Source organism: Megalops cyprinoides, chromosome 24 (assembly GCF_013368585.1).
Source record: "Megalops cyprinoides isolate fMegCyp1 chromosome 24, fMegCyp1.pri, whole genome shotgun sequence".
Classification (NCBI taxonomy): domain Eukaryota; kingdom Metazoa; phylum Chordata; class Actinopteri; order Elopiformes; family Megalopidae; genus Megalops; species Megalops cyprinoides.
Genome location: NC_050606.1, coordinates 19,713,951 through 19,727,139, shown reverse-complemented (window position 1 = coordinate 19,727,139; position 13,189 = coordinate 19,713,951). Strand labels below are relative to the sequence as shown.

Genomic DNA, 13,189 nt, shown 5'->3' with positions numbered 1-13,189 from the left:
GTGGCTGATGACTGTTGGCTTGGAATTTCCCTAACATTTTTGTGTTAACAAAACTAACAAATTTCTGTGAGGTTCTGTGAGGGGCTCAGTATTGTGTAAAACTGTTGCTCCCCCCCAAAACTTCACCCTCTCCCCTCACAGAATTCAGCCCCCCCCCCCCCCCCCTCTACGGAAGTGCCTTTAGATAACACTGATAATGCCAGACTTCACTGGAACCGTGATGACCAGTGATGACCTAGAGGTGAAAAAGGTCCTGTCTTTATCTTAGGAAAGGTGAGAACACACATTAACATAAGCAGCTAAATGTAATGTGTAAATAAAGGCAGACAGACAGACAGTGAGACTGAGGCACAGATAGACATGTTGCATGAATGAGGTTCATAGTGAAACCATATCTGAGGCATGGGGAGATCAGAGCAATCAAACCCTCTCTATAGTATTACAGATAATATTCCTGTAGCCTCTAACTGACACGGCCTGTGACATCTTTATAACATCACATCATTTCAGCACACTGTGTACCTTCAGGTTATCTCCTTCAAATCTTATAGAGCTCTGATTGAGGAAAAAACCTTACTCATATACAGCCTAACAGCGTAATGACACCATTTTGTCTTAATGCACTTCCACAGAGTTATAGAGCACAGTGTTCAGAGCACACAGTGAATGCAACCACTCATTCCATTTGGTTTCTTAACTGTACGCACATACATGGACGTATTAAAACTGCAATAAAATGACCACACAGTAGTTGCTCAGAGGCCTCCTGCCCACGTAATGAATTTAAACATCTAACATGGTTGTCATATCATGGTGATGCATGATAACAGACAGTTACAGAGCTATTAGGCACTATCTGTAATTCCAGTTGTCAGTAACAGTCAAACAATCCTCTTTCTTTAATAATGTCACTTAAAAAAATAAACTCCAAGTACAACAATCCTGAGTGAGTATTACCTAAAGTTAGAGTCAGGTATTCTGAAAGAGCAGCAACATCAGTCCCAGTGGATGTCAGTGTCAGTGGCTGTCAGTATAACATTAATCTACATTAATCTACATTATGCAGGAAAGCAAATAAAAAATATATGCTTACTCGGGTTGAACAGTAGAACCTGAACGAGCACAGACATGTATGTTAAGAATAAACCATCCGAAATATTAAAATAATGACTATGACTCACTCATTGTAATACTACGACTCACTCACTGGCATATGCAATGCCTTGTTTCTAGCACAGAGGTATCTTACCTAACATTTTGTTTTGTATGAACTTAAAAGTACATTTACTTCAAGGTATTTGTTAGCATTGTATTTAGAATGGTATAGTCCCTTGTACATACTGCGTTGCACTTTCATTTTGATCTGGGCATGCACTTGTGAACTCAGCTCGATGTTTGGCAATGATGCTTGCTTACATGTGGTTAGTGATGTCCTGTTTGTACAACACTTAGATGCACTTTGTAAATCACTCTGGATAAGAGCATCTGCTAAATGACAATAGTGTAAAGCAATATTATAATTACAGTCATAGTGGCCCTCCTGAAATACTAAAAATATCACAAAAAACCTTCAGGAAATGAATCAAATAAGTCCACCTTTTGGCAATGTCTAACTCATTTCAAAGGCTCTTTTATCGCTAATGATCTTGGCGACAAGTTAACAGAACAGTCAGTGCTGGACTGCAGGTCTGCTCCAGGTGTTCTGATGGGTGTGGTTTCTTTGGCTGAGGGCCTTCCTCCTGTCCACCCCTAGGAAAACTACATTTCCCAGAAGGACTAGGAGTTGGGCCCTTTACTGAAGCGCCCGTCCCTGAGGCTGTTGACCTGGTAGCACAAGGAGATGTCACACATCCCTGCTGGCCCTGGCGGGCCCTGTTTCCCTGGGATACCGGGCATCCCCGGTTTGCCAGGGATGCCAGCTGGCCCGGGGTGACCCTCTCCATCAATGCCACGAGGTCCCTGAAGCCCTGCCAACATCATTCAAATAAAATAATTAATTCAAAAAAATGTCATTAAATTAATCCTTCACCTGTCCCCCAAAACTGGTTGTTGTATTTTAAAGAGTTAAGAGTTTTGTGTACCTGTGTTTTAGGAGAACCTTTTGTCTTCACTTCACTTAAATGCTGCTTTACAATTTCAGTAATTACATTCTCTCAACATTTTTACAGGTCTCCAACTGTCTGGTTAGGATTGAACAGTGTCACAAACAAAAGAATGTCTCAGAGAAGAGGTGGAATTTTACCTGCAGGACCAGGAGGGCCTGGTAACCCTGTGTCACCCTCTCCTTTTGAACCTTTTAATCCCATTGGTCCAATGTCACCTGCCGGGCAGAACGTTTACAGTTCATCATCAATTTGCTCAGCGGGCAGGACAGATGAGGAGGTCAACATTTGCCATATTTCCCACATAACAAGCTCATGGGTTATGGCATAGATCAAAGCACCATGCTCATGTGTACAACAGCAGTGACCCCAAAAAAGATTTGAATCTGCAACCTCGTGGTTACAACTCCACTTCACTAAACATCACTCCATTGCTGCCATTTCCTGAACAGAGAAGAGCATCTACATCTGGGAAATGCACGAGAGGTTGAGGAGGCAGTATTTTTTTTTTACCTTTGATACCCTGGGGTCCTTGCCTGCCTGGGGACCCTGGGTACCCCCGTGAGCCAGCCGTTCCAGGGTACCCAGGGGGTCCAGAAGGGCCCTTGGGCCCAGGGGGGCCCGGCTCTCCTGGTGGTCCCTGCTTGGTCTCACAATGCTGACAACTTAAGGGCGCCATTGTCTGCAAAAGCTGAGGCAGCTCATCTATCGCAAAACACAGACGCAATGACTCTTATCTTACATTCATTTTGTATACATGAAAATGCCATCAAACAAACTGATACCGCAATGAGTGACATTGAAAAACTGAAGTTTTTCAACATGAAAGTAAAAATGTAACGATGACCGATAACTGGTACAAGAAAAAATTACAGAGGTCTGTTATTTTACAGAACATTAAGATGATAATCAGAAAGATTTTTGCTTAAAAGATGAGCCACTGTACTAGTCCCTGATTGGTCGTACGTACAGTGTGGACATACAGCCATCTCTTGTGATCTCAGACCTAGATGGTTGGTTAGCTGGCTTTCCACATAGCTATGTGGCTAGTTAGCAAAATGGTTAGTTAGTGTTGGTTAGCAAAATATGTAGCAAGCAAAATAACTTTGTAGCTGACTAGCTAGCTAGCTCAAGTTAAAAAAAAATCCTTGCAATGTTCATTTATGCTAATTTCTCACGGTTCATATGCTCAATGCTCATATTCTCACAGTTCATGTAAGTAATATCAATAATATTAACTTACTGAAAATCCGCTGAATATTCTTCCAGCATTAGAGTAGCATTGTGTGGTCTCATTGTGCAATGAACAAATGTTAACACTTTGAACAGACCACTGAGAACAAGGCCAGCAGTTTCCATAAATTTAAGGCTATTTCCTGGTTTCTTGTTCTTATGTTGGTGATTCCAGAGATCACTGATGGCTAGTTGGCTAGTTTACCTGCACAAACTGCATGAGGCTTCTCTCGTGTCATTTTATAAAATATTTTTTTCATATATGATATTGCAATGACAAGTACATGATATATGACATGTGAATCTTTGACCCAAATTTTATCATATTCTAGACTGAGACTGGTGCCTGCTCTCCTCTACCTGACTCATAACTATCTGTATAAAGTTCTTTTCAGTATCATTTATAATTTTGTTTTATATGTTTTAATAATTATAAAGCTACATTTTGACACAGTTAATGAGGTGTATGGGCGGCAGTGTAGCATAGTGGTTAAGGAGCAGGACTCGTAACCGAAAGGTTGCTGGTTTGATCCCTGCTGGGACACTGCTGCTGTACCCTTGGGCAAGGTACTTAACCCACAATTGCCTCAGTAAATATCCAGCTGTATAAATGTATAACGTTGTAAAGAGCTGTAACCTATGTAAGTCGCGTTGGATAAAAGCGTCTGCCAAATGAATAAAGGAAAAGGTGTACAGGCACACATGAGGACACGTTAACCTTGATAAGAACACACAGACATTTTCAAAAATCTTTTATGATTGCCATTCATTTTTAATGTGTTTTATGTATTTTATTCATTATTTGTACGGCAAGCTTTTTCGCAGTTGTAAATTTTCTTAAGGACCAACATGGAATACATACCGATGCGCTGTTACAGACAGTGGCTGACAGTGTACCCGGCAAAGATCCTCTATCTCAAACCTGTCACTTTAAACTATACGTGTGTGGACAGTGTATGGTAAATCTGGGGGGTGGAACATCTGTCCTTCTCCCTGGCGCTGTCTCTCCCTCATTTGTAAAAGAGATGGTGTAACCACCGAGCAGAAGTGCAGAAGTAACGTTTTCTCAGTTTTTTTTTTTTTTTTTTTTGTCCAGATGCGATGATTGGGCAACGGTGTCAGTTAAGGGGGCTTTGTGGTTTTCCTCTTAAATGAATAAATAAATCTGGCACTGGCAGCCGGTGTTCAACCGAAGAACCCACGTGTGGCATGGAACTGATTTGTACAAACTGTCAGGGATTCATCTGCTTCTTCCCGAGATGACCAGCAGATTGCCTCATAACTTCCATTATATTATATTATTGGCATTTAGCAGACACTTGTTATCCAGAGCGACTTACATCAATTACAGGTTTTTACAATGTTATCCATTTATACAGCTGGGTATTTACTGAGGCAGTTGTGGGTTAAGTACCTTACCCAAGGGTACAACAGCAGTGCCCCAGTGGGGGACTGAACCAGCAAACTTTTGGTTACAATTCCTGCTCCTTAATCACTATGCTACACTGCTGCCCAGAGACACATAGAACTTCCTGTGTTCTATGTCTTATTTAGTTAATGCCTTCCACCTGTGTTAATTAGTTATTAGTTTCACCTGTGTTTCTGTTATTTAAGCTCTGCCTTTTGTCCGCGTAGTGTTGAGTTGTCATGCTTGTTGTCTATGAACTCTTGTACCAAGCCTGTTTTGGTTTCTCTTGTGTGTTCAGTAAAGGAAATGTTATGTTCTCACAGGGACCCTGCTACTTATTACACAAGCAGTAGTGTGCTGAAGGGTACTGAGTACTGAGTTAACATGCACGCTTGTATGAAATGTAACTAGCTTATACCACTTCAGTGCCCTTTACAAGGCTAATTTATAAAACATGTCCATTAAACACTGTCACTGCATTTTAATTTCACATACAGCCACTTTAAGTGGCTTTTAAGAGATCCACCTAATGAGACACACATCTAAAAACATCATATTTTGTTTAGAAGAAAATTACAATGCCAGTATGATCATATTTGCAATAATTGCATAGTGTATCTCACTGTAATTCCCGCTGCACTGAGATATACACCAATGTCTTTAGTACTCTCTCCCTGATAGAACTACAACTAGACAATTAGAGCTATAGAAAATACAGTGATGCTTTACAAGTGAACACATAGAGTAGAAAAGGAATTTGATAAAAAGGGTGAAGACACTTACTCTGCAGCACTGCAGCACATAGCTTCATAACATGCTCATCGGAGGGTGGCTTCCCCTGAATGGTACAATGGACATGGATGAGTGGAAGGTCATAAAGGTTAAAGGTCATAAAGATTGCTGCTAAAATGAAGCCAGTACTCTTACCGGTTTCCCCGGATACCCAGGCACGCCTGGCTGCCCTGGTAACCCATCCCGGCCAGGGGACCCCCGGGGTCCGGCGGTTCCAAGGGGCCCCACATCTCCTTTCTTCCCATCACTCCCCCTGGCTCCAGGGTCTCCCGCCACTCCTTTCTGAGAGCGGGCAAGAGCAAGAGAGTGGAATCAATCAGATTCTTCATGTATCCCTTTTCTCCAAAAAGGTTCTGCATTGCGAAGTCAATTTGTATCTTTGAGCAGTGTGTTGAAGCCATTGACTTTTGGTTGTTGAACACAAGTGTTCAGTCAGAACAGCTGAAAACACTAGCCATCTTTCATTGTAGACTGAGGATCCACCTCTTCAGGCTACACCTCAGCCCCCTACCCAAGCGTGATCTTCTGTGCCTCTTATGTGCAACCATATATGTGGAGGTGTCCTTCAGGGTTTTATGAAATTGGAGGTTTACTTGTATGTGTGTGGTCTGTTTTGGCATTATATTTGGAATGGCATGGTCCTTCTTAAGTCATACACATTGCTTTCAATGTCAATCTAGGCACACATTTGTGATCTAGGCACTGTTTAGCACTGCCATTTGTTCATGTGTGGTTAGTGGTGTCTTGTTTGTGCAACTTTTCATGGCACTTTATTGGATATCCTGTGTAAGTCACTGTGGACAGAGCATCTGCTAAATGGCAATAATGTAATGCACATAACATTGCCACAATGATTTTGGCGACAGACAGACTTGTGATGCTGTATGAACAAGGTGACACTTGCTTACATATGTCACTCAATTAACAACATATACAAGTACTCCATCAAAACAGTGACCTATCACATGAGAGCCCTTTAGGTCATAAGAGACGTATACACCCATGATGCTCCAGTCCTGTGCCCGGGTAGTGGTGGACTCAGTCCTCCAAATGAAACTAACCTCTCCTTTGCTTCCTTTAAGCCCAGCTTCACCCTATTGGAGAGAACAGCATTATTACATTATATAGTTTATCATTTTACAACATGTCTCAGGCTATCTGATTGATTTCTTTGCTTTTATATTGTGCTATTGTGTTCAAAACATACTTTTAGGTCACTTACAGGCTAGTATTTCACTTTGTGTAAGAGGCATAATATGTGTCAACAGCTCCTGCTTCCTCAGTTAATGCAGAAATTGCATTATCCTCAATAAATTCAGCTGATACCATCATTACTTCCCCATTATGTCTGTGGAGGCTGGAACAATGACCAAGTTCATGAGCTATGCCATGTTCACAGATGCTGGGCTGAGCAATGAATATCTCATGATGTAAATATGCTCAGTTTCAGTTATAGCCTCCCTCAAAAAGACAGCAAAGAGCAACTTTAAAGACATATTGTCTCTGATTGACAGGAGTCTATGAGTAGGCTATGAAAAAAACACATTCTACATTCAGCCAAACTTAGACACAGAGAAAGAATGCACAAACATGCGTGCACACACACACACACACACACACACACACACACACACACACACACACACACACACACACAACAGCTGCTTGACTCATGCTGCTCCCTCTCTGCTCAGTTGTGTAATCTCTGAAAGCGTGTGGGCAGGATCACATGTCCCTTAATGTGCTGCAGGTCCACTGCACCAGAGTTTGGAGGTCAAACTTTAAAGATCAAAGAGATACTCGCAGGAGTAGTCAAAGTTACAAAGTTACTCACAGGAGCGCCAGGGCTTCCGGGACCACCGTCTCTTCCTCTGTCACCCTGAAACCACAAGATCATCAGAAAATGGGCTGCGTGCTGTCATCCACCCTAACCTTTAAGAACTACATCCTGTTCATCACCTATGTGCTCTGCTCTGTCATTTAATCACAAGTTTCAATAGCTGGCCAGGCCGGGTACAAGCTAGCTAGAAGAGAAACAAACGGTTTTACTTGTATCTCTGCTAGCTAGCTTGTACCCTGCCCGGCCAACGATTGAAAAGTGCTTTGAATATTGTAGACTCCTCATATGGCTATTAGCTTGTGTTGTACTCTACCTCACTTGCAAGTCGCTTCAGATAAAAGAGTCACACAAATGAATAAAAGTAAATGTAAATGTAACAATCTCACTGTCACAAATACCTATGCAGCTTGAACATATTTTTATAGAAACCACAAAGTTCTTAGTTTGTGTTCTGTATGTCTCTTGAGAGCACTTACTCCAACTGTGGCAATGTTGTCTACAATGGCACTGCATTTCAAGGATGCCACTAATGCTTTAGTATCTGTGCCGCTCATTGCCCAAACTTGTTGAACACACTTTAGTAAGTCTCTTTGAATAAGAGCATGTGCTGAACGCCGTTTTTTTTTTTGGGCAGGTTAGAAGGGAGGAATTTGTACTTGAAGTCCCCTTTTGTGAGTTTGTGGGTAACCACTGAGCGTCCACACCAGCATGTGACAGTGACAAGCAAGTCATCTGCCAGTAGCAAGGAAAGACTTGATCGGTCCGGTACAGATCAGGGTATGGAATCCCTCTACCTTTGACCTGTGACTTCACCTCGTCACTACAGGCGAACACGACAGAATCTGATCAGATACGATACCTGACTTCCTTTAGGACCAGGGTCTCCACCTTCACCCTGGAAAAGAGCACTCCAAAGTCAGCCGTTGTTTAAGTAGGCACATATTTTACGCAGGAGTTTATTCTCAACACAAATCATACCATTAATAACACTGTATAAATAGCTGACATCAGACGATTCGACAAAATATGCATACTCAGCTTATAGTTTGCGAGTGAAATCAATCATAAATCATACAAAATGCATTTGTTTGTGTGTTTTTTTCTGTTTATTGTGCAAAGCTACACAGGGACTCCTACTTTATGCCCTTTATATCCTGGCATCCCCCTCGGTCCCGGAAACCCCTGAGCTCCTTGTTCTCCCTCGTTCCCCTGCAAAAATGAGGGAAAAGGACACATCTGTATGACACACTGTAACACGAGCTACTGCCAAACTCTTATTCAATACGCCATTAAGTGTTCATTGATTCAATGTGTTTTGAATTGTATGTGCTATAACATTTTAGAGCTGGTTGTGGACCACAAGAGAGGAGCTGTGAGATTTCTTCAAGTAATTCAAGTGATTGAGAGGGGTTCTGTCAAAGCAGAACTGAAATGGCTGGAGAGAGGAACTGCAGTGCTTGTGTGGGATTAACTCAAACAGAGGGGAACTGTGGTATTCAGACTGAAATGACAAAGACAGGAGCTATAGAGATTGTGAGGATAGTGCCTGCCATAAGGGGAGAGGGGAGATGCATCATATTTCACTTTCCCCTTCAGTCCTCACCTTTGGTCCAGGCTGCCCAGGACTGCCTGCTGGGCCTCTCTCTCCTGAGCTGCCCTACACATGGAGAGACAGACACAGCACTGAGAGTCGCCCTACACATGGAGACACCTCACTGAAGGCTGCTGTACACACACCACTGATGCAAAATACAGGCAGGTGTGTGGAGTAGTAGTTTGGGAGATGGGCATAACACTGGAAGGGAGCAGGTTCAATTCCCAGGTGGGATACTACTGCTGTACCCTCTATCCAGCTGTATACATGGATCATATTTAACATGTCAGTAATGTGAGCAAATATACAGTAATTACATGCCTGGTGCAATGTGCACATACGGTGCACAAGTGGACAAGATATGTGTTCAAGTTAAAATTGCATTAGTTAGTCTAAATTAGCAAAAACTACAAAAGCATTTTATACTGTTTAAGTTGAAGTTACAGATGATAAACAGATGATACAGATGAGTCACAGGAGCTGTGAACACCCCATGGTTCTGCACCATCTTTTCCCTACACATTGGGCTGGTGAAACGGGGAGCCAGAGAGGGCTTTCTGCACACCTTAGGACCCGGGTTTCCTTCCATTCCGGGGGGACCCATGGGGCCCTGCATTCCCTGCATATATAAAACATAGAGCAGTTAGATGCTGCCATTTCAGCCACAGACCAAGCAAAGGGAACAGGGTTAAACATGTTTTTATGAACAAAAAAATACAGAGATGAATATTCAAAAGGAAGGAAGCCGAGGTTGGTAAAAAAAAAAAAAATCAGCTAGAGAGCAGTTAAGCACGTTGAATTACACCTTTCAAAATGTAAATATAATGTCAGAAAAAAAAAAAAAAAACTTCTAATTCACTGCAGGGGAGAAAAATGAAATATACTTAAATTGCAATACTTCAGTAATGCATTCCATATAAATGAAATATCTCTCAATATCGCTTGCAATACTCTAATATTCCAGAAGAAGGCAGCATATGCACAGTTTAATTACCCAGATGATGAGGAAGTCTGATTAAACAAAATGGAAACCCACTTCTCTGGCATTGATTTTAGATGTCTGGTGATGATTACAGTGTAACCTCTGGGACCCATTAGACGTACCAGGTTTAGCCATGTACATGCTACTATGTTTTGATAATGTCCATATGTTTTATTTATAAAAAGTCTGTGATCATTAAAATGAAACAGAGCATGATATGACATGTGGCTCTGCTATACCCCACAGATCCATTTATTCATATAAAAAAAGCACCATTTTACTAATAACACATGACTCTTAACTGCTGTTCACAGCATATCACGCCAAGTATTGATAGGGGTAATACTGGTAATGGAGGTAATACTAGGGGCAGTAATTTTAAAGGCAGTATTGACGAGGCAGTACCAACAATGGAGGTAATGACAGGGACAGAATTGATAACGGAATTTGTAATGGACGTTATGATAATGGTAGTATTGATAGTGGCAGTACAGTAATGGAACTACTGATAATGGTAGGATTGATAAGGCAATGATTGACCATGGCAGTAATGTCAGGGGCAGTATTGATAACAGCAGTATTGATCAAGACAGGGACAGTATTCATCATGGTAGTATTGATAAGGGCAATATTGGTAATGGCACTATTGGTAATGACCGGGGCAGTATAGATGTCAGGGCTCCGCCCCCCTAGCTGTGGTGTTTTTGTTTCTCCCTGTCCATGTGCTTTTTGTTTTTCCTTGTGTTCCAGCCCCGCCCCGCTCCCCGCCTGGTCCCTGCCCACCTGATTGCCCCATTACCTTCACCTGCCCGCCTGCTCACCTGCATCCCATCTCCTCATCAGCCTAGCCCTATTTCTACCCTGCTTGTTCCTGTCTTGTTTGCCAGTTCGTTGCAGTGTGTTTCGTATCTGTTTCGTTCCCGCAGTTTTTTGAATGTCTGATTTCTCCGCGCTTGACTCTGCCTGCCCTTCGTCTTCGTTTTCTGCCTGCTGTTTTGTCCCGTTGCCTGATCGTTTGCCTGCCCGGTTCCTGACCCTGCCTGCTTCTGTTACCGACCCTGCTTTTGTCCACGGACTGCCTTCTGGTTTTCGACCCTGCCTGCTTTTGTTGCGCAACTTGCCTGCCGTCATTAATAAACCCGCCTGGAACCTGAAGCTCTCTTGGTCTGCAACTGAGTCCTTGCCTGAGCCCTTACAATAGATAGCAGCATTATTTGTAATGACAGTAAAGATAGTAACAGGGACAGTATTGACAGAAGTGATATTATTATTTATAGGAGTAGTATTGATAGGAACAGTAATGATAATGGCAGTATTTATAATGCAGGAGGCAGCGTTGCTCAGGCACATGCTGTCACCCACCTGAGGTCCTTTAACTCCAGATGGTCCCATGATTCCAGGCAGGCCTCTCTCTCCCTGTTGCAGATAGTGGTTATGGATAATGGTTATGGATATATTAACATTGTTTTATCATAATTATCCATGTGGCTGTGACTAAACAATACTAATATAAGAAGCACATCCACAATGGATGAGCTCCATTACTGTAGCTGGTTCAGCTTTGAATATGAATTTCGATTAGATTTGTGGGGACCATCAACAGACACTTAGGGTTCATGTATAAAATCATAAACTTCAGTTCAGTTAGATGTCGCAAGAAGACACATCAACATTTTATGAAAAATCTTACAGAAACAGGATTGCCTAATAATGATATTTTCAACGGAAATAACTTTCACAACTCGCAAAGCTTGAAGAGTTTAGAAATTGTCATGTTCCTATTCACAGTTAATTGTGTTTAGGAGACTTTCCACCTCATGGCGCACTAGGATGAAATATGTTCCAATTTTGTGTCAAGTCCAGCTTAACACTTTCCACTGGGCTTCATCATCCACTTGTTCAGTTGTTCCAGTGAGGTTTAGCATCTCAAGCTCGGAATTATTGAGTATGCACACATTTAATGCCTAGATTTTCTTCTCCCACAAACAGCACTCAGAAGATTGCTGTCAGAGCAACCACTTTCTCTGAACTCAGTTTCGCTTCCCAAGGAAGTCTGTAAGGGCAAACTATGATGTGCACTGCAATGTTCCAGCGTTGGTCTTTTCAAACTGCTTGTAGCCACACCTGTTTTCCTGCGGTCAGGTGGGGTATTCCATGGCTTTTGGTAGAACAGTGTATGCAGTACACTAATACTGACTGTAGGCACAGCCACTGTTCTAACACTAATACTGTATGAGTGCTGTGCGAGGGAAAAGAAATTACACCTGTAAAATCGACCATAAATGTGCTGAAGGTGCAAACACAAAGGCTGCTGTCCTGAACTTTGCTCAATGTGCCTGGAGAGCAACTACTGTGTGCTCCTTCATTGTTTTTGTTTTTCTCACAGACTCGTCACAGAAATACCCCAAGTCCCTTTTAAGGTAACAGGAGGGTAAAGGTTGCTCCACGACACACAGGTTGCTTGTTGGAAAACGTCCACCAAAAAATATTCTATTTACCAAATACGTCCAGCGCAGTGTGCTGAACAGTGAAAAGTCTGTCTCTGTCTTCGCTGACACTATAAGTTCTGTGATTTCCTGTCTCATTATGGATGTCCACGAACAGGTTTGGCGTAAGACAGAGAACCCACAGTAAATACATCAGGGAGAGGGTGTTACAGGCTCATAGACACAGCAACATGGTGGGTGCAGCTAGCTTCCTGTTTTTCCTGTTTTAAATGTTTTAAATTTGCAATGCCCAACGGTTTTTCCCATTTTTTTTTCCCCAATTTGAAAAGCCCAACTGCATCACAGATACGCTGCGCACGGTCACACAACCTCTGCTAATAATCTACTGAAACAAGGTAGGAAGGAAGACACTTCATGCGAAGCCGTGGACTGTGGGCGCCTGATTCACCAGCAGGATGAGGCAGACAAACACCCGGCAGGCCTACCCACCCCATCTCCTCGTGGAACACAGCCAAGCTCTGCCACTGTGGGATCTCAGTCATCGTTGAGCAAATGCCTTTACCACTGTGCTACTCAGGTGCCCTACTATCCTGCTTAACAGTCGCTGGTACTCTTCGCTGGATCCTGTTTGAGTTCACGGTACCTGAGGTCCGATCGGTCCAGCCGGTCCAGGTAAGCCACGGATTCCCTGGGGACAGCACACAAACAACATCATTGTCCCTGGGTACTATGACATCATTTTTAGAGCATATCTTTTTAACAAACTAAAAGCAGCTCAAAGACCAGAAAGA

General features: G+C 42.5%; 1 protein-coding gene across 1 annotated transcript in view; it reads right to left on the bottom strand.

Annotated features, from left to right (window-relative positions):
• Nucleotides 1-1,776: 1,776 nt before the first annotated feature.
• The window catches only part of LOC118771588 (collagen alpha-1(XXI) chain-like), a 31,881-nt gene continuing 20,468 nt past the window's right edge, over nucleotides 1,777-13,189 (bottom strand). Inside the window, exons 16-27 of the mRNA XM_036519595.1 lie at nucleotides 13,042-13,086; nucleotides 9,445-9,496; nucleotides 8,979-9,032; nucleotides 8,513-8,584; nucleotides 8,235-8,270; nucleotides 7,370-7,414; nucleotides 6,597-6,629; nucleotides 5,671-5,817; nucleotides 5,527-5,581; nucleotides 2,616-2,807; nucleotides 2,243-2,320; nucleotides 1,777-1,967 (exon numbers count right to left, since the gene is read on the bottom strand). Coding sequence (XP_036375488.1) covers nucleotides 1,777-1,967; nucleotides 2,243-2,320; nucleotides 2,616-2,807; nucleotides 5,527-5,581; nucleotides 5,671-5,817; nucleotides 6,597-6,629; nucleotides 7,370-7,414; nucleotides 8,235-8,270; nucleotides 8,513-8,584; nucleotides 8,979-9,032; nucleotides 9,445-9,496; nucleotides 13,042-13,086 — 1,000 coding nt within the window. The remainder of the gene's footprint in view (nucleotides 1,968-2,242; nucleotides 2,321-2,615; nucleotides 2,808-5,526; nucleotides 5,582-5,670; nucleotides 5,818-6,596; nucleotides 6,630-7,369; nucleotides 7,415-8,234; nucleotides 8,271-8,512; nucleotides 8,585-8,978; nucleotides 9,033-9,444; nucleotides 9,497-13,041; nucleotides 13,087-13,189) is intronic.